The sequence below is a fragment of the Vicia villosa genome, linkage group LG6, assembly GCF_029867415.1.
Source record: "Vicia villosa cultivar HV-30 ecotype Madison, WI linkage group LG6, Vvil1.0, whole genome shotgun sequence".
Lineage (NCBI taxonomy): Eukaryota > Viridiplantae > Streptophyta > Magnoliopsida > Fabales > Fabaceae > Vicia > Vicia villosa.
The window spans coordinates 88,344,911-88,366,392 of NC_081185.1; the positions used below are offsets into that span (position 1 = coordinate 88,344,911).

General features: G+C 39.1%; 1 protein-coding gene across 1 annotated transcript; it reads right to left on the reverse strand.

Moving 5' to 3' along the window:
- Positions 1-3,984: 3,984 nt before the first annotated feature.
- Positions 3,985-20,047, reverse strand: LOC131614081 (uncharacterized). The gene is made up of 3 exons (XM_058885709.1): positions 19,348-20,047; positions 18,760-19,158; positions 3,985-4,337 (listed from the first exon to the last, which is right to left on the reverse strand). Exons 1-3 carry the CDS (start codon positions 20,045-20,047, stop codon positions 3,985-3,987), a joined length of 1,452 nt encoding a protein of 483 aa, XP_058741692.1.
- Between the last annotated feature and the right edge of the window lie 1,435 nt (positions 20,048-21,482).

A 21,482-nucleotide genomic window follows, 5' to 3' on the forward strand; every position in this document is an offset into this window, starting at 1 on the left:
TGTAATTAAAGCAAGTGATCATAAGGTCCTAATCAAGCTTCCTCCTTACCCTTGAATAAAATCAAGTGATCATAAGGTGCTGTTACTACATTTTTATGCACTTGCTTTGGAAAAAGAGCTATTGAAATTCCGGTGACAGTACATGCATCATTTAAATTACTGCCATGTCTTTTCAAGAATCAAAATCATATTCTCAAAAAATAGACAGTAATATCCAGTAAATGATTTTACATATATAAACAAAAAGAGTACAGACTTACCTCATTAGAAACGCTTTGTTTAAATTCTGAGTTATGTCCAGGGACCAAGAACTTACATTGTTACAGATGACTTGGTTGTAACAGAATCGTCTCCGACTTCATTTTTACATTTAATCAATCAATCTCAAACTTGTCTTAATGACTTGAAAGAAAAGGATATCAAAATTGTTGTTAATGAGGTATGTAATAGTATTATTGCCTATTTAGACTTGGCACTTCTTTTTTGTGTAATACCTAGATTAATTCATTAGGAGATATACCTAATAAGTAATAAACACTTGCTCCTTTGGTAATATTCTTTTTGTTTGTGTAGGTTTTGAGCATATATAAGGCTTCTTTCACTTCAATATCAGCTTTAACTAGTGCTTTTGGACATTTGGTAACCGAAGCTCAAGAGGGGTAATATTATCTGTCAACATATGTTTGATGAAAAGGATAAAGTGGGATGAGTCAAAGGAAATTAAGTTCGACAGTCATGCAAGGGAAAGTTCACGTTATCTTCTCTATTTCTAGTTCAACTTTATTTGCTCGAAAATTACATGAAGCTACAAACCTATTAAACTACAATATCTATTTGTATTAATATTATTTAATATCATCATGCCCAATAGAAATGGAGTTCATCATGAAGCTACAAACCTATTAAACTACAATATCTGTTTGTATTAATACTATGGACTTGGAGAATTCTGGTGTAAGGGATGCAATGAGCAATGCCCTCTATTTATAGACAAGATTTAGGGTTTGTGGATGGCAAAAATTCAGAGTTTTAAGTTCACATGTGACTTGTGAACCATCTTGCTTGTTTGTGAAGAAATGAGGAAGTTATGGTTCCCATGGTGAGTACAAACTTTAAGCATGCTTGCAAGGACTTTCTTGTTGGATTTGTATTGCTTTTTCTGCAGAGGAGACATGGGAGAGGCTCAAGGAGAGTGGACTTTGTGCATAAAGCCTCTTTACAAGAATGGAAGTGTGAACTTTAGTTCCAAAAATGGCATGAAACTTGGACAATGCTTAGAACACTTGGTCCATAGCTCAAAAGCAAGTGAAATCATCTGAGTTTGGCCATTTGAACAAGTTAAAATGGTTGTACTTGATACATTCTTTCAAATTTGCAAGGGTTTGTGTCTTTGTTCTTCACTTTCTTCATAAAACTTCTTCATTTCAAGTGTTAATGGTGCCATATTGACAAAATCATATCTCATGAATGGAGCCATGAATTTTCATGCTACTTAGCTCTTTGGAAAGCCCTTGCTACATAATTCAAATGAGTAGTTGAAAGTTTCCTCAAACTCCTTTTGGATCATTGAGAAAAATGGTCATAAAGTGGAGGAAAAACTAGGTAAAACACTTAGAAAATTTTCCAAGTTTTTTGAACATAAACCTTGTTTGCTCAAAATCACTTATAAATAATCACTTTTTGCCAAAAGGTGTTGCTGACAAAATGATTTTTATTTGAAGAGATCTAAAATTTTCATGTTGGAAGTTTTTTGAGTTGTGAAGGTGAAATTTTGAGATCCATGAACTAGGTTAAAATCAACTTAAAAACCATAGTTTGACTTTTTGTTGACTTTTTGATTCTTGATGAATTCTTTGAATTTTCTTTTATCAAATATCTTCAATTTCCATATGATTATGATTTGGATCCTTAAAAGTCCCTGGTTGACTATTTTCTTCAAAAGTCAAAGGTTGACTTGCACATTTAACTTTTTCCAGATGAATGACTGTCTTGTGATTTTCAAATGAATCAAGCTCTCCTCTTCAAATAAATGATATGGATGGATTATAATTTTGATTTGGATTCCCTTGAATCATATTTTGAGTCTTGGAACCATCTCCTGATTAAAAGTCAACAAAACCCTAATTCAACAAAACCCTTAATCCTCTAGTGAAATTAGGTCAAAAACCCTAATTGGAGCTTCTGATGAGCTTGAAGGTGATTGATCTTGCATTGACCTATCCTTGGGCCTTGATATTGATTGTAGAACCTTTTGAATCATATAGGAATGATGAATTTCTTTGTGGGCCTTAAAACCCTAAATTGCTCAACTTCTCCTTGATCAGTCTCTTGTCTTAGGACACAAGCAACAAACAATAGTTTTTTGTATTTTTGTGTTAGCAAATGATAAATGCATGATGACTATGATTATAATGATGATCCTAATTCTTATAATATGGTGGGATCTCAGTGGTCGAAAATTGGGGTGCAACAAGTATACCTAGTCTCTACATCATTAAGCACTCTACTTAAGTAGTAAATGGCTCTTTCGGTGCCATTTTCATCTTCTTATGCCAGCATGCTACCTATGGTAGTATCATAGGCTGATATATAGAGTCTCATATGTTTCTTCCCATTTGGAGGTGATAGGATGGGTGGGTGCATCAAATACTGCTTTATTTTGTTGAAAGCTTCTTGATGCTCAGCACTCCATTCGAAATCTTCCTTGCTTCAGACGGAGTAAGGGGAAAAAGCTTATGTTTGCCCAATTAAATTAGAGATGAATCTCCTCTGAAATTTTATCTTTCCCAATAGTGATTGTAACTCCTTTTTTGTGGAAGGTGGTTTCGTATCCATAATGGCCTTCGTTTTATTTTGATTAATTTCTATCCCTTTCTTATGGACCACAAAGCCCGAGAAATCTCCAGCCTGCGCAAAGAAAGCACATTTAAGGGGGGGTCATCTTTAAGCCATGTTTCCTCATTCTTTGGAATGATTGGCGAAGATGATTGAGATGACTGTCATCTGAAGCAGATTTTATGACAATGTCGTATATGTATACCTGCATAAAAGTTTCTATAAAATCATGAAATATAGAATTCATTGCTCTTTGATAAGTTGCCCCATCATTTTTCAAACCAAAAGGCATAACAACCCATTCATAGGTGCCTATCGCCCTAAGACATCGAAAAGCTATTTTGGACACATCCTCTTCCGCAATGAAGATTTGGTTATATCTGGAATATCCATCTAACATACTTAGATATTCGAAGCCTGCGGCTGAGTCTACTAACATCTCTGCCACAGGCATAGGATATTCATCTTTAGGGGTTGCTGCATTAAAATCACGAAAATCTATACATACTCTCAAGAACCATTCTTTTTTATAACAGGTACTATATTGGCAATCCATTCGACATACCTTGTAGTCCTAATGAATTTGCAACGAAGAAGCCTTTCGACTTCTGATTTAATCTTCGAGAGAATTTCTGGTACGAATCTTCTTGGAGTTTGCTTGATGGGCTTCTTCCCTTCTTTTATTGGCAATCTCAATTCGACCAACTCTCTCTCCAAACAAGGCATCTCATCATAGTCCCAAGCAAAACAATCTTTATTTTGTTTTAGTAACGCAATGACCTTTATTTTTAAGGCTGGTTCTAACTTTTCGCTAATATACGTGACCCTCTTCAAACTTCCGTCTCCAAGATCTACTTCTTCGAGTGGGTCTTAAGCCAACATCTTTACATTTGCTTCCATCAGATATATTTCAAATCCCAAAGGTTCCTCATCATAAATGGAGTCTAGTCTTTGACTTGTTTGTTCGCTTGAAACTTGTTCTCAGAGGTCCTTGCGTCTGGGGTTTTTGGAATAAAGTGCACCCCTGGACCTGGTACTTCTGATTCTTTTTGTATGGCTTCGACAACCATTTTTGATATTTCGGCTTTTAAAGCCGCTTTTCTTATATTCTCGGCTATGTAAGCCGAAATCTTTTCGAAGAAGGATAACTCAGACATATTCAACATCTTCGTCCCAGCCAGTTGGCCGTGTTCCAAATAGTCCTTCGATGTGCTCCGTTTCTTCAGGATCTCCCATTATCTCTCTATTCCATTGAAACCCATTAGGGTGAAGAGATAAGTAGTACAAAGCATTCTTATTTGGAGAATATATCTCCTCTGTCGCCTGACATGGGCCTATGTTGGCCAGGTTTTTGTCGAAGCTTGTTTTGTTGACTTGATTCACTTCAGACATGTAGTAACTCTGGTCTCCTTCTATATTCTCGACGATCCCATATTCTCTCCAGATAGTCAACCTTTTGGTGCATTGTTGAAGGCACAACAGCCACTCCATGGATCCATTCTCTGTTAGAACAAGATTTGTTCTGATCAATATTCTTAGTTTTGATGATAACAAGGATATGAATTTTGTATGAGATAATGTGGTACTCTAATACTATGAAATTTCCATTTCAGGAATTATAAAAAGAGTATGCACAAATTCAGCGCAAGAAGCACTGACTCAGAAGGTTCAGCATGCAACATCAGATCATGGTCTGGCAAGACATCAGAAGATGGTCAAAGTAGAATCAGAACATGGGTCTATGGAAGCATCAGAAGAACTTGAGTTCAGAAGCACAAGCACTGAAGTTCTCATGGTATCACGCTCAGAAGCACTTCAAGGTCAGAAGACAAGAATATGCTCTGCACTAAACTGTTTGACTCTGATGATATTCAAACGTTGTATACACAAACATCAGATCAGAAGCAAGTACAAGATGGTAGGCTACGCTGACTGACAAAAGGAACGTTAGAAGCTATTAAAGGCAAAGTCAGTAGACACATCGTAAACAAGGCTCGAGGTAGTTGACAAAAGAGTGAAACATTAAATGCAATGTTGTACGGAATACGCAAAGCATTAAATGGTCCCAACAGTCATCTTCTCAAGTGCCTATATATATGAAGTTCTGATGAGAAGAAATGTGACGAATTATGTGAATACAAACATGCTGAAACCCTGTTCAAATCAAAGCTCACAAACTTCATATTCATCAAAGCTCACTACATTGCTGCTGTAATATATTAGTGAGATTAAGCTTAAACTTTAAGAGAAATATCACTATTGTGATTAAAGCTTTTCAGAAGCATTGTAATACTCTTAGAATTTGATTACATTAATTTGTAAGTAACTAGAGTGATCAAGTGTGATCAGGATACTCTAGGAAGTCTTAGCTTGTGTCTAAGCAGTTGAAACTAGAGTGATCACGTGGTGGTCAGGATACTCTAGAAAGTCTTAGCTTGTGTCTAAGCAGTTGTTCCTAGAGTGATCAGGTTGTGATCAGAATACTCTAGAAGACTTAGTCGCGGGCTAAGTGGAAAACCATTTTAATCTATTGAGATTAGTGGATTAAATCCTCAGGTGAGGTAAATCACTCCAAGGGGGTGGACTGGAGTAGTTTAGTTAACAACGAACTAGGATAAAAATAACTGTGCAATTTGTATTTACCATTCAAGTTTTTAGGCTACACTTATTCAAACCCCCCCTTTCTAAGTGTTTTTCTATCCTTCAGTTGGCATCAAAGCGCCAGTTCTAAGGTGCAAGCACTTAACCGTGTCTAGAAAAGATTCAGGAAGAGAAAAACGCTTCAGTAAAAGATGGCTGGTGAAGAACTCACATCTACATCTGGCTCTACTGAGCAATACAATTGAAATGGTAACAATGGTTACACTAGACCACCAGCATTTGATGGTGAAAACTTTGAATACTGGAAAGACAAACTGGAAAGTTACTTTCTTGGTCTAGATGGTGAACTTTGGGATCTCCTAATGGATGGTTACAAACATCCAGTGAAAGCTACTGGTGTAAGGCTTACCAAGCAAGAAATGAATGATGATCAAAAGAAGCTTTTCAGAAATCATCATAAATGTAGGACTATTTTGCTGAATGTTATTGTAATACGGTGAACTGACTTTATCAAAATGTGCGGATAGCAAGAGTCGCCACCGACTTTTATTTTATCCAAACTATATTCGGAAAGGCAAAAAGAAACAGAAAAAAAACCTTTTAAGAAATCTGAGTTCGGGGGGTAATTTATGCAAAGGGAAGGTGTAAGGCACCCTTTGCATCCATGGTTTTCCATGGGCTCTTAATTGCTTTGCTTGCTCGTTTTCAGAAAAAGTAGATGAAAGAGATAGGGACTTTAGCTTGTGAATAAGCGTTGCCCTTTTGAAAAATTATGGGAAAGAATATAATAAAAAAAAGTTTGAGCATTGCAAGGCAATTAGGGGCAATTACCTTAAACTCAGATGATAGGTCTCTTTTTGCCTTTCAGAATGAAAGGGTCTATCCTTGCCATAAGAGGGCAGGAAGCCTTTCGTTTGGAGGTTGAAGGGTCATCGAAGCATCCTTTGCCATAAGACTGTCCCATGCCATAGAAGGGCAGGTAGTCTAAGGCAAGGATCAGAATAAGCCATTTAGTAGGCAGCCAGAAGATACCTCAGCCTTTTTCGTAGGCAACTTCCGAGGGTCGAGGTCATTTGTGTATCGAAGGTAGCATCATTAGGGTCGTGACCTTTTTATCGAGGCAACATGGCTGAGGTATCCTCATATTCGAGGGACGTGGCTTATTCTGCAAAAAACACAAAGGCAACAGGCAACAGGCAACAGGCAACAAGCAACAGAAGAGAGGGTTACCCAAAAAGCGTGCGTGTGTGCACCAATCATGTGATTCAATTCAGATTATATTATCTTGTGTTTAGTTATTCTAATTGATTCAGAGTTGCACTCCCTAAGATTACTAACCACGCCGTATATAATAATATAAAGCAATAAAGGGGGCGGGAAATTGTAACCAGCGGATCCCTTATCAGGGTTGACACAAGTAATAATAAAAATAGAAAAAATATTTAAGATAGGGTTCAGGGTTACCAGACTTGTCGCTTTGGCACTTAACAAACCCTGAGAAGGCAAATAAATAACAAAATTGGGTGAGTGTATGACTAATTCAAAGGCGGGCAAGATTGACCCTAAACAACAAAGAATAAATAAATAAAGATAAAGAAACAATAATTAAATAGGCGAGGGTACTTAGCTCGGATTTGATCTGATATGGTTGATAGGACGCTTTAAGGTTAACCCTGAAAGGAGACAAGGCAGAAGAAGATGAAGGCGAAACAAACCCTAATATTAAAATAAACCAAATAAAAATTTAGATTGAATTAAATAGAGTACTTAACTTCGTGTTTCGGAATAGGCGCGCGGCCGGAATCAACCATATTGCTAACCCTGAAAATGCACAGAAGAAGAAGATTTTTAGTGTATGGCATGATCTTCGTAAACCCTGATTAGGGCACAAATTAAAAATAAATGATTTAATTAATTATTGGTCTGACGACCTAATTAATTAAATTGAGTTAAAAAAAATAAAGTCGAATGCGAAATATATTTTTTGGAATTTTTTGTGAATTAAATAGTATATATATGAATTTTGAAGACATTTAAAAGTATTTAAAAGATAAATTAAACTTATTAAACAATTAAACAATTAAACAATTATATGTGAATATATTATTTTAAATTAATAAAATAAACATATAAAAGATTTTTATAAAATTTTTATATAGTTTTTATATAGCTTTTAGAATAAATAAAAAAAACAAAGTATATATATGTATAAAAATAAAAACAAAAGACTGCATAATTAAAAATAAAAAAAAATTCAGAAAAACTCAACTTCAGATCAGGTGTAGCGCGCGTGTAGCCATTCATGATGCACCTGCTGCTGCAGCTCGTTGGATCCGTAGCTTAGTGAGATGGACGACTGAGATTGCGAGGGCGCATGGTATGCTGTGTTTCTTAACGCGCCAGATCTCCAGGATTCAAAACCAAAACGCGCGCGTTTTCTGGCGAATGGGAGACTGCCAACGCATCGTCCCCTTCCTTGAGATTTTGCAGAAAGCGTTTTTACAGCGCTTTTTGCCTGGAGCGCTATAAAAGACCCTGCACCTTAAACAAAAAAAATAGCGAATGGCACTGAACCAATACAGAAATCTGGCGCACCCTTACCGTTCGATTCGTCTGATCCTCGCGAACACAACCATGGCAATAATTGAACCTGATTTTACTTGTACAGAAAAGCCCTAAATCGGAGCTTTATGCCCTAACATGGCATCATGCTCATAACAACATAATAATGTGCCAAATTATCCAGGAACCATAAACAAACAATTCTAAACATGAATGTGCAATTAGATTTGAGAATGAATGCATGACTACATTGAATCGAATGGATTTAGAAATCGACCAAGAACGACTTACAGTGCGTAATTCTTGATGTTTTTGCGTTCGAAAACGATCTGAAATCACTCAATGGTAGTCCAGGAACGTTCTGGGATTGATCAAATGCCTCGAATTGGCTTGTAGTCCAAAATCAAGTTTGAGATTTTTCTTGAATCTTTGCACTCGGGTTTGGAGCTCTTGGAGGCAGTAAAACGTGCCCTAGGGTTCTGGATTTGTTTACTACTTATAGGTGGATGAAATAGGTTAACAAATATGGAGAGAATCCATTTGAATCTAATTTTTGCAATTTGTGAAAATTTGATTGAAAATATGTTATGAAATCTTTCTATAATTGCCTAAAATTTAATTCAATTATTCCATTCATTAGGTGCACGAAATTTGATTGAATATTGGAGTAAATATAAATTGGATTTGATTCAAAACAAATTTTCTTTAAAATCTTTTGATTTTCCTTAATTTTAATGAATCTTAAATGAGTAAAAATTCTTATAAAATTATTAAAAATCAAATAAATTCGTGGCAAATGATTTATGGGCCCTTAATATCATAAGGAACAAGTTTGGATCTTAAAAATATAGGCCCATTAGCAAGATTTTCAAAATTCTTTCACATTTTTCCCTCCAAAATAGCCCAACTTTGACAAGGTCTATCTCTCTCAATTTTTGAGATATGGAAGTATTCTAAGACTTTTTAGAAACCTTAGAGAGTCCTCTAACCAATGTCTTTGGTCTCATATCAAAATTATTTTCCATTCTCATTTTATGTCCTTTTAAAAAAAGTGTCTTTCGGTTGACTTTTGAAAAGGACCTATAATGTATGAAGCCATATCTCTTAAACCATTGACCTATGAGCTCTGATTCTTGAACCATTGAACAGAGGGATGAATTCCCTTCAAAATGAGCTTTGGTGAGAATTTTTCTGATGAAGTATGAATATTTGGTGAATTTTCAAAGTTTGGTTGACTTTTTTAGTTCATGCCCAAAATAGTAACTCTTGACTTTTGACTTCTCTGATCTTTCCTTGCATCATCATGATCAACCCTTGATCAAATGATGATTTTAGGGTTATGAGGATGTTGTTGACCAAATATCTTGAACTTTGACTGTATTTTGTCTTGAAATGACTGTTTTACCCTTGAGAGTCGACTGTTGACCTAATCAGGATTTGAGGGACTAAATTTGCTCTGTTTGACTTGAAACTTTATATAGAGATGCTTTGGGATGTTGGTGACCCTATGGAGCCACCTTGAGCCATTGATTCAATGATTTTCCATTGAATTAGTCAAACCCTAATTCAGAACTTTTGTACAGGAGAGTGTGTTTTGGAGCTTTGTCTTTTGTTTTGATTTTATGTGTGGAAAATAACATGGGCAAATTTTGGGGTATGACAGCTGCCCGTGTTCAATTATCTTAAACCTGAAGATGTAGAATGGTTAGTATGCCAGTCGGTATCTGAAGGTAGAAGGTGATTGAACACTAGAATACCAAGAAATTTGCCCTATTTGAAGTAGGGACTTTTGTCGGAGATGGGCTTGTAGATGCCATCTGATAGCTGTTGGAGTATAGATTGTTACGCAATTTCTGTTTTTGCTGTCTTCCCTCTTTTGAATGTTGAGGAACCGTCAAAGGTATCGACTCAAATCTGTGTTGGGTTATTTAAGGAACCGTCAAAGGTATCGACTTAAATTCGAAGCATATTGTTGAGGCACCGTCAAAGGTATCGACTCAGATATGCGGATAGATTGTATAAGGAACCGTCAAAGGTGTCGACTTATATCTGAAGTATGTCGTTAAGGAACCGTCAAAGGTGTCGACTTAACTCTTGATGTGGGTTGTTAAGGAACCGTCAAAGGTATCGACTTAACTCTGAAGCATATCATTGAGGCACCGTTAAAGGTATCGACTCAGATATGTAGATAGATTGTATAAGGAACCGTCAAAGGTATCGACTTATATCTGAAGTGTGTCGTTAAGGAACCGTCAAAGGTGTCGACTTAACTCTTGATATATTAAGGAACCGTCAAAGGTATCGACTTAATACTTGAAAATAGATTGTTAAGGAACCGTCAAAGGTGTCGACTTAACTCTTGTAAATGGAGATAGTGGTATCCTGAAAAGTAGAGGTTAGTTTTCTTTATGCCATGTCATGATGCATGTGTTTACGTGATGAGTATCTCAAAATAAATGAGAAACTTTGCATGTTATGGATTTGTTATGCAGCGATGTATGCGATGTATGAATATGTTTGTGTCATATGGTATGCGAATATGATTTATGTTGTCGAGAAAATAAATCTTCAGATGTTTAATCTTGATGTTTGATTTCGTCTTGAAAGGTGCTCAGCTGGGGATTTATGATTTCTGCTTGGGGGATGATCAGTAACTTGATATTCCCTGATTGGGATACAGAGAAAATAGGGATGTAAACCGTGCTGGGGAGCCATGCCTTTGTTGTTGGAAGACATCTTCTTAATGATTGCTCTGTGGGGGTACATCCATGTCAATTGAATTGCAGGAGGATTCTTTGACTACCTCGGACATTGTCTCTTTGCCTTTCCTACGGATATTCTTATGGAAGAAAATAAATTCATATGCATATGTTCATTCAAAAATTATCATTGGACGTTTGCGTATTCGAAAAGACAAAAAGAAAATGAATTTGAAAGAAAGAAGTAAATTGTATTGAGAAGAGCCATAAATAGGCAAGATAAAACATATTGTGTGTTTCTGAAAAGGTACAAAAGACAAAAGAAAAAGTAGCTATGTAAAAATAATCCTATTGAGTTTCCACTCTGCTATTGCTATTATGTCTTCGAGCATCTCATCCCATGCTTGTCAGAGAAAGATGACTGAGTTGATCTGAGCCCTTTGAACTTGTTGTTGTAGATGCGTCTGATTGATGGATGATATGAACGAGACATAGTCGTACGCTTAATCCTTAACTTTTGCCCAGACCGCCTTTTCAGGTTTTCAGTCTAGCAGGATACCCTTTTTTGCCCAAGTCGCCCTTTCGGGTTTTCAACTTGACGGGTGTACACATTTTTTATATATATATCCCTAATTTTTGCCCAAACCCTTTTGGTTTGCCGGGGCGCCCTTACTTTTGCCTAGGCACGTCGACCTAGCGGGTCATGTTTATGCGTAGTATTTTTTGACTATGTCTGCGTTCACAGGTTGCGGGAAGTCCTCTCCATCCATAGTAGTGAGTATCATTGCTCCTCCAGAGAAGATTTTCTTGATGACGAATGGTCCTTCATAGGTGGGAGTCCACTTGCCCCTAGGATCACCTTGTGGCAGAATGATTCTCTTTATGACCAAGTCACCAACTCGATAAACTTGTTGTTTGACTCTTTTGTTAAACGCCTTGATCATACGTTTCTGATACAGTTGTCCATGACAAACAGCCGTGAGCCTCTTTTCGTCAATCAAGTTTATCTGATCTAGTCGGGTCTGGATCCATTCATCTTCATCTAGTTCTGCTTCTTTCATGATCCTTAATGATGGTATCTGAACTTCAATTGGTAATACAGCTTCCATACCATAGACTAATGAGAAAGGGGTTGCCCCAGTTGATGTACGTGCGGAGGTACGGTAACCATGAAGAGCAAATGGTAACATTTCATGCCAATCCTTGTAAGTCACAGTCATTTTCTGCACAATCTTTTTAATGTTTTTGTTGGCGGCCTCCACAGCGCCATTCATCTTTGGTCTATAAGGCGAAGAATTGTGATGTTTGATATTGAATTGTGTGCAGAGCTCAGTGATCATCTTATTGTTCAGATTGGTACCATTATCAGTGATGATTCTTTCGGGAATGCCATACCGACAGATGAGGTTGTGTTTAATGAATCGAGCCACCACATTCTTGGTTACGGAGGCAAATGAAGCAGCTTCTACCCATTTAGTGAAATAGTCGATGGCTACTAGAATGAAATGATGTCCGTTAGAAGCGGTAGGCTTAATTTCTCCGATCATATCAATGCCCCACATTGCAAAGGGCCAGGGAGCAGTTAGTACATTTAGAGGAACGGGAGGCACGTGTACTTTGTCGGCGTATATCTGGCACTTGTGACAAGTTCTTGAATGGTGGTGACAGTCAGTTTCCATAGTAGACCAGTAGTACCCTGCTCTTAGAATCTTCTTGGCCATAGTATGTCCACTAGAGTGGGTCCCAAAAGTACCATCATGCATGTCTTCCATGATCTTTTCAGCTTCTTTCTTGTTCACACAACGAAGCAGGGTTGAATCATGGTTGCGCTTGTATAAAGTCCCATTGCTCAGAAAGAATTTGGATGCGAATCTTCTTAAGAACTTCTTGTCATTAATGGATGCCCCTTCAGGGTATTCTTGAGTCTCGAGGTACCTTTTTACTTCGTAAAACCATGGTTTCTCTTCAGCCTCGTCGTCAACTATCTCATAACAATATGCGGGTTCGTCATGTCTTTCAATGATAACTATAGGAGCCTCATTATCCCAATTGACTTTGAACATAGATGACATAGTAGCTAACGCATCGGCCAGCTGATTCTCTTCTCGGGGAATATGTTCGAAAGTAATCTCTTCAAAATATGGAATTAAGGATAGTACGAACTCCTTATAGGGTATGAGATTAGGATGTTTTGTATCCCATTCCCCTCTGATTTGGCTGATTACTAGTGCCGAATCCCCATACACTTCCAGGAATTTGATCCTTAAATCGATAGCAGCTCTGAGCCCCAAGATACACGCTTCATACTCAGCCATATTGTTGGTGCAGTCGAAACATAATCTTGCGGTGAATGGGGTGTGTCCACCAGCAAGAGAGACAATTATGGCGCCAATGCCATTACCAAGTGCGTTTGAAGCTCCATCGAAAACCATAGTCCATCGGGATCCTGGTTCAGGTCCTTCATCCGGGCCAGGTTGTTCATAGTCAGTAACAAGCATCACATCTTCATCTGGAAATTCGAAATTCATCGACTGGTAGTCATCTACCGCTTGTTGTGCCAAATGATCTGCTACCACACTACCTTTGATTGCCTTCTGTGTTGTGTATTGGATGTCATACTCTGTTAGTATCATTTGCCATCTTGCTATTCGTCCAGAGAGAGCCGGTTTCTCGAATACATACTTGATGGGATCCATTCGGGAAATCAACAAAGTGGTATGGTTCAACATATACTGTCTTAGTCGGCGAGCAGCCCATGCCAAAGCACAGCAAGTTTTCTCGAGTAGTGAGTATCTTGTTTCACAGTAGGTAAACTTTTTGCTAAGGTAGTATATTGCATGCTCTTTTCGACCGGACTCGTCATGTTGCCCCAGTACGCACCCCATTGAGTTCTCTAACACTGTTAAGTACATAATTAGAGGTCTTCCTTCTGCAGGTGGTATCATGATCGGAGGTTCTTGCAGGTACTCCTTTATTTTGTCAAAGGCTTCTTGACATTGGTCGTTCCATTTCACTACTTGATCTTTCTTTAGTAACTTGAAGATTGGCTCACAAGTAGCGGTCAGATGGGAGATAAATCTAGCAATGTAATTTAGTCGACCCAGGAATCCTCTAACTTCTTTCTCGTTTCGTGGAGCGGGCATTTCTTGTATGGCTTTCACTTTTGCAGGATCAACTTCGATACCTTTGCTACTAACAACAAAACCCAGCAGCTTACCAGACCTTACGCCAAAGGTGCACTTGTTTGGATTCAATCTCAACTTGTACTTCTTCAACCTATCAAACAACTTCTGTAAATGGACCAGATGTTCTTCTTCAGTATTGGACTTTGCAATCATATCATCAACATAGACCTCTATTTCTTTGTGGATCATGTCATGGAATAAGGCTACCATTGCACGTTGGTAAGTTGCCCCAGCATTCTTCAACCCAAATGGCATGACTTTGTAACAGAAAGTGCCCCAAGGCGTAGTGAAAGTCGTCTTTTCCATGTCTTCGGGTGCCATCTTAATCTGATTGTAACCTGAGAAACCATCCATAAAAGAAAAAACCTTGCATTGTGCAGTACTATCAACCAGGATGTCAATATGTGGTAATGGGAAATCATCTTTAGGACTTGCTCGATTCAAATCTCTATAGTCTACACACATTCTGACTTTTCCATCTTTCTTCGGTACGGGCACTATATTGGCGATCCATGGCGGATAACTCACTACTTTCAGGAACCCAGCATTGAATTGTTTCTCGACCTCTTCTTTGATTTTCTGAGCCATGTCTGGTCTGCTTCTTCGTAACTTCTGTTTAACTGGAGGACTATTCTCTTTGATGGGTAAACGATGAACCACAATATCAGTATCGAGCCCAGGCATGTCTTCGTATGACCAAGCGAAGATCTCAACATTGTCTCGTAACATCTGAATCAACTTTTGCTTGACAGCATCCTCTAATTCAGCCCCTATCTTGATTTCTTTCTTTTCTTCATCGGTACCTATGTTCACAACTTCAATTGGCTCTTCGTGCGGTTGTATAGTCTTTTCTTCTTGTTCTAATAAACGGGCAAGTTCTCTAGGCACTTCACAACCATCCTCACCTTCATCCTCAGCTTGATAGATCGGATTTTCGAAGTCATATTTAGCAATAGCAGAATCGTTATCAACAGGATCCAGCGTGGATGTGGATCTGCAGTGCATTATGTGGGTGTGTGTGAGAACACATAGCTATGAAAAGTAAATAAAGGAAAAATAAAGGCAAACACACAATTTTGAATACGAAACGTCCAATGTTTTATTGAATGAAAATATGCTTATGAAATGACAAGCCCTAACAAGTGGACCATTGTGCCTCGGGCAGGACACATGGCTTTAGAGTTTATTGTCTTTATTGAAGTACAAGAATTAAAATTGGAAATGAAAGAAAAGCAGGAAATAAACTAAGAGTGGCAATTACTCCTGACTATAAGAGATAGAAACAATGTCCTCGGCCTTCCAGTTGTCCAGCCCTTTGTCTGATGTAGGGAAGATCCACTTGTCCAGGTTGTGATTATCTTCGTCTTCTTCAATGGCATTAACTCCCTTGCTGATGAAGTGATGTTTCAAGTCTTCTGAACGAGGAGGTGGTGTTCCCTTCTGATCCTTAGCAGTGCAGCCTAAACCCCATTTGTTGGATTTATACGGAATGTCAGGTAATTGCCCCCAGATAGTGCAACCACCTTCTTCTACCACAGCCCTAGCGTCTTTCAGGGAAGCCATTGTAGGAACATCTCCAGGAATTTTAGGAGGAGTGTAGACATATTTAGTTTCTGGAACTGGTTCAAGCTTCCATTCGTGTGCTATGCGGGGTGATTCAAATGTCTCTCCAGTGAACTCAAGATACTTGGTCTCATCTACGAAACTTACCAAATATTCATCTTCACCATGCACAGTGACAATCTTGCCTTCCATTGGGTATCTCAACTTCTGATGGAGAGTTGAAGTCACGGCATTTGCTTTATGTATCCAGGGACGCCCAAGTAGACAGGAATAGGCGGGACGAATATCCATCACGTAGAACACAGTATTAAAAGTTTGGGCGCCTACTCTGATGGGGAGCTCAACTTCGCCATACAAAGTACTCATAGTGCCATCGTAAGCTTTGACTATCACATTACTAGATTTCAGCTCAATTCCATCGACCTTGAGTCTGTCCAACACCACCTTGGGTAACACATTCAGAGACGAGCCATCATCAACTAGTACATGAGCCAGGGTAGTACCACCACATTCAATGGAGATATGCAGTGCCTTGTTATGATTCCTCCCACTAGGACTTAGATCAGCATCAGAAAACCCAAGGTAGTTATCAGTTGTTAAGTTCGCAATACAGTTCTCGAGTTGAGTGACAGAAATCTCTTGTGGTACATGGGCAGCCTCTAGAAATTTCATCATAGCCTTGGCATGGGTATTTGAACAACTCAGGAGCGACAGCATAGAGATCTTGGAAGGAGTATGCCCCATTTGTTCAACAATATCATAATCACTCTTGCGGATGTATTTCAGGAACTCATTTGTTTCTTCAGATGGCGCATTTCTAGTGACAGTTTCAGGTTCAGGCAGCGGTCCTTTACCATGAGCGTCAGCATTCGGGGTGGTAGTAATGGTAGGTGAAGTAACATTTGGGGAGATCTCTGGAGAAAACACCCTTCCACTCCTCGTCACCTTACTAGTTCCAGCAATGTTTCCTACATCAGGATTGACATCTTCAGAAACCTCATCAAATTCAAGCTCTTGCTTAACTCCTTGCACATAGACCTCAGAACCATAATTCCAAGGGATAGCTTTGTCAGATGAGTATGGCATAGGACCAGGTTTAGTGATAATGATCGGAGCCACACGGGGTTCAGCAGAAATCTTGAAAGGAGCCTTGGTAGGGATCTTTAGTGGTACTTTAGAGATCACAGATACATCTTCGAACTTCAAACCACGGGAGAAACCCTCACACAACTCTTCAACAGTGGGAGTCTTCTCAAATCTGATAGTGCCACGATCCATCCAGCCTTGGATGCCTCTTTTCAGGTTCTCACAACCCTCGGGTATGAGTGCACAGTAATAACAGTCAGGGTCGCAACCTGGAAATAAACCAGCTCGCAACAACTTTCTCTTGATATCAGGGAGAGGAGTCGACAGATCTCTCACATCATAGACATGGATGGTATCCATGATGGCATTAACAGCATGGTCATGTTTTGGCATTGGAGCAGTGATGACGTTAGGAGTCTCAGGGGCGTCAAATTCAATTTCACCAGCTTCTAACATGTCTTGGACTTTGTTTTTCAAGGCCCAGCAATTATTCTCATTGTGTCCAGGGGCATTGGAATGGTAAGCACACGTAGCCTTAGGATCATAAGTTGGACTAGCGGTATTGGTAAACTTTGGAGGATCTCTCAGAGTGATCAGTTTAGCCTTTAGTAGATGTTGTAGGACTTGAGACAAAGGCATGTTGATCGGGGTATATTTTCTCCTTGGTTTATCAGTCTTGTGTTGGTAGTCTTGTCTAGGAGCTTGTTGAGATATTGGTGCGGAGATAAGGACGGCACCAACAGATTGATTCTGATCCTCCTTACCACGACTCTTTTGACTATGAATAGCATTAGACTCATTTCTTCCTTGATATGGCTTCCTCGTAGTGCCAGAGGCAGAACCCACCTGGATCTTTCCACTTCGAATACCATTTTCCACACGTTCTCCAGTTAAGATGAGATCAGTAAACCCAGATGAAGAACTACCCAGCAGATGACTATAGAATGGCCCAGTTAGCGTGCCCATGAACATGTCTACTAACTCCCTATCGTTTAAAGAGGGTTGGACTCTCCCAGCCAAATCTCTCCATTTCTGAGCATACTCCTTGAAACTTTCTTTAGGACCCATGGACATGCTTTGAAGTTGCATGCGAGTCGGTGCAAGATCAGAGTTATATTGGTATTGCTTGTAGAAAGCCACAACCAAATCCTCCCAAGTACGGATGCTAGCACTTTCCAGCTTATAATACCATTCGAGTTGAGTTCCAGATAGACTTTCTTGAAAGAAATGGATCCAGAGCCTCTTATCAGCAGTGTGAGGTTGAATCTTTCTCACATAAGACCTCAGATGCATCTTAGGGCAAGAGATTCCATCATACTTAGCAAAAGCGGGAGTCTTGAATTTCTGCGGAATAACGACTCCAAGAACGAGTCCCAATTCTTCAAAATCCAACCCAGGTACCTTCTGAATTTCCACACTTCTCAGACGCTCTTCCAGTAGCCTATACTTCTCATCAGCGTAATTCTCGTCTTGGGGATACTCGTCTTCTTCTTCTTCTTCTTCACCATCAGAACCTACATGGCTTCCCTGATTGTTCTTGACACTGAGATCATCTCTCTCTTCATCTTCCTCATTCTTAGGGATTTCAGCATCCTCGGCCCTCCTGGGACGACCTTTGAACCTTCTTCCCAGATTGATCACTCCTTTGGGCTTCTGGGTCTTCTTTTCCTTCTTAGTCAGAAGAGCTTTCAGTTCATTTTGCCCATTGGCCAGGTTCAGAATCAGAGCTTGAAATTCAGCATTCTGAGCTTGGAGATTCTTGACAGTTTGTTCGACATCCATCTTTCTTGCTGAAATAAACAGCGGAAAGATGAGGCATTTGTTTTTATGAAACCTGTGATGTGATGTTTATGAATGATATGATTATGCATATGCAATGTTTTCAAGAGATTAAAGGACTTTTAACACATATCAAAAGGAAAATAAAAAAAAGAATGTTATTAATAATAATAATAATAATAAGTTTCAGGAGCTCATGGCTTTATATCTTTTTTAGAGTTACATTAAAATATTCTAAAAATAAATAACATAATAATAATAAAAACAAATAGGAAATCAATCTTCGAGTCGGCGCTTTCTCTTCAAACTTCGAACTTCTTCCTTGTGAGCCTTAATCATCTTATTTCTCTCTTGGACAAGTCTATCAATCTCTTGCTCCCATGATTGTATCTGATCGGGAGAGATGAAGTCTTCAATCTTCCATTTGCGGGAGAAGTAATCAAGCATACTATCGCGCTCTTTGGCATTGGCCGCCATTATTGCCTTTTCTTCTTCCACTTCACGTAGGCGTTTTTCCAAGTCAGCTTTTTCTTGTCTTAGGCAAGCAATGGTGGCAGCAAGGTCTTCATTAGGAGCGGGTACATATGGTTCTACTTCCACATGAACAACGGGAGGAGTAACCCTTGGAACTATAGGAGTATCGGATGGATATGGTATGCCATACTCAACCACTCGATCATAAACCCATTTAAAATAAAGATCTGAAGGGATGTGATTCTTCATTCCTAATTCTCTTACTCCTATTTTCTTCACCTTGGTCCAAGCTTTGATGAACAACTTCTTTTTTCCAGTAGGGTCCGCACCATAATCAAAATTTTCTGCACTAAGATATATGGAACGAGGCTTGTCTTTTAGAGCGAAACCAAATTGATGTCGAGCCAGAATAGGATTATAAGTTATTCCCCCTCGAGTACCAAGAAGAGGTACATTCGGGAAATCTCCACAACTATCAAACAAATGAGATCCTTCAAACCCCTTTTGACTCCAAATAACATCGTCGTAGGAAAGCTTTATGATTCTTTGGGCCCAAGTCAAACCTTCTTCATTCCTTATCGTAGAACGGGATAAGTGCGAAATAAACCACTTATGCAATAATGGTGCACATCCAAGAATACAACCTTTGCCTTTAGATGATCGATGATGGATGGAATGCAACAAGTCACCCAATAAAGTAGGAACCGGATTGTTACTAATGAAGATCTTGAGAGCAATCACATCCACAATTTTATCATAGCGAGGGAACAACACTTGTCCATAGATTATGCAAGCAAGAACTTTTTCAAGAGCATCCATACTTGTAGCATTAATCAAAATGTCAGCTTGATTATACAAGAAGTCAATCGGTAAACCAGTATATTCTCCTTTATTCACCCAAACTTTCTTGATTTCTGATCGAGGCAAATGCAATGCGGCAGCAACATCTTCCAACTTAGGAGTCTCTTCTTCACCAGTGTAGGGCATCTGATCAAGTATCGGCAATCCTAAAATAGAAGAGAATTCTTCCAATGTAGGAACCAACTGAAAATCCCTATAAGTGAAGCAATGTAGTAGAGGATCATAAAACCGGATCATGGTGTTGAGGAGTGCTTCATCCACTTTAGTTCGTACCAAACTGATTAGCTTATTAAGAGACTCGGAAAGCACGAGGGAACCAGAGACATTGTCACAAAGCAACTTCAAAGGTGTAGGCACTCCTTTAAAGCTAAGGCAAAAAGGCTTACGAACTTTAATTTCCATGACCTACAAAACAAATTATGGTTAACAATCCTTTAATCCCTTGAATGGAGTTAGTCATGCTATGGATGATGCATGTATGCATGATGCACATACACAAATAAGTCACACAAATCACACAATTTTTGGCTTATGGCTTGCATGGAGTCTGATTAGGTGTCCTTCCCAAGGGCATTTCTATGGATAAGGAGATTTCAGCAACGGGTTCTACCAAGTGACTCAGAATTGTCAGCCCCCTCTAAAGCACCCTCGAACATGGTAAATGCATACCACGCAATGATACTTTAGGAAGAAACCTATCTGAGCTGTAGTATCGGGTAGCAACCATAACTTGGCATGCACCAAGAATAGCCCTCCCACTACGTTCCTAAAAGCCAGGATGGGTTAAGGGTAACTAAAGGTCCTTGAGCTCCGACGCACCCAAAGATACATGCATAAACCTCTCTCATGCAAAAGAGGTACACAATAACCAGTGGAGGCCTAACTCAAGTGTGAACTTCATTTTGACCAACCCCAAGCATGCACAAGGGGGGTCTCCATGACTATGCCACTCCTAATCTTAAGTGTTCTTGAATCCGGGAATAGGATTCGTCCTTCAGTTTTCCCAAAACGCCCCTGAAAAATAAAACAAACAAAGCAAACAATAGAAAACATTTTAAAATGAATCCTAAACCTTTAAGGTAACCCCTCTTAATCGAAATCTCCCCAGCAGAGTCGCCAGTTCTGTAATACGGTGAACTGACTTTATCAAAATGTGCGGATAGCAAGAGTCGCCACCGACTTTTATTTTATCCAAACTATATTCGGAAAGGCAAAAAGAAACAGAAAAAAAACCTTTTAAGAAATCTGAGTTCGGGGGGTAATTTATGCAAAGGGAAGGTGTAAGGCACCCTTTGCATCCATGGTTTTCCATGGGCTCTTAATTGCTTTGCTTGCTCGTTTTCAGAAAAAGTAGATGAAAGAGATAGGGACTTTAGCTTGTGAATAAGCGTTGCCCTTTTGAAAAATTATGGGAAAGAATATAATAAAAAAAAGTTTGAGCATTGCAAGGCAATTAGGGGCAATTACCTTAAACTCAGATGATAGGTCTCTTTTTGCCTTTCAGAATGAAAGGGTCTATCCTTGCCATAAGAGGGCAGGAAGCCTTTCGTTTGGAGGTTGAAGGGTCATCGAAGCATCCTTTGCCATAAGACTGTCCCATGCCATAGAAGGGCAGGTAGTCTAAGGCAAGGATCAGAATAAGCCATTTAGTAGGAAGCCAGAAGATACCTCAGCCTTTTTCGTAGGCAACTTCCGAGGGTCGAGGTCATTTGTGTATCGAAGGCAGCATCATTAGGGTCGTGACCTTTTTATCGAGGCAACATGGCTGAGGTATCCTCATATTCGAGGGACGTGGCTTATTCTGCAAAAAACACAAAGGCAACAGGCAACAGGCAAC

Excerpts from the sequence above, each read along its gene's own strand:
- LOC131614081 (XM_058885709.1), bottom strand. The coding sequence starts at position 20,047 with ATGGAAATTAAAGTTCGTAAGCCTTTTTGCCTTAGCTTTAAAGGAGTG. Across the intron at positions 19,159-19,347 it reads TACGATAAGGAATGAAGAAG|ACAAGCCTCGTTCCATATAT; the intron begins GTTTGACTTGGG and ends TCGCTCTAAAAG. Across the intron at positions 4,338-18,759 it reads CAATGCCAAAGAGCGCGATA|AGAATGGATCCATGGAGTGG; the intron begins GTATGCTTGATT and ends TTGTTCTAACAG.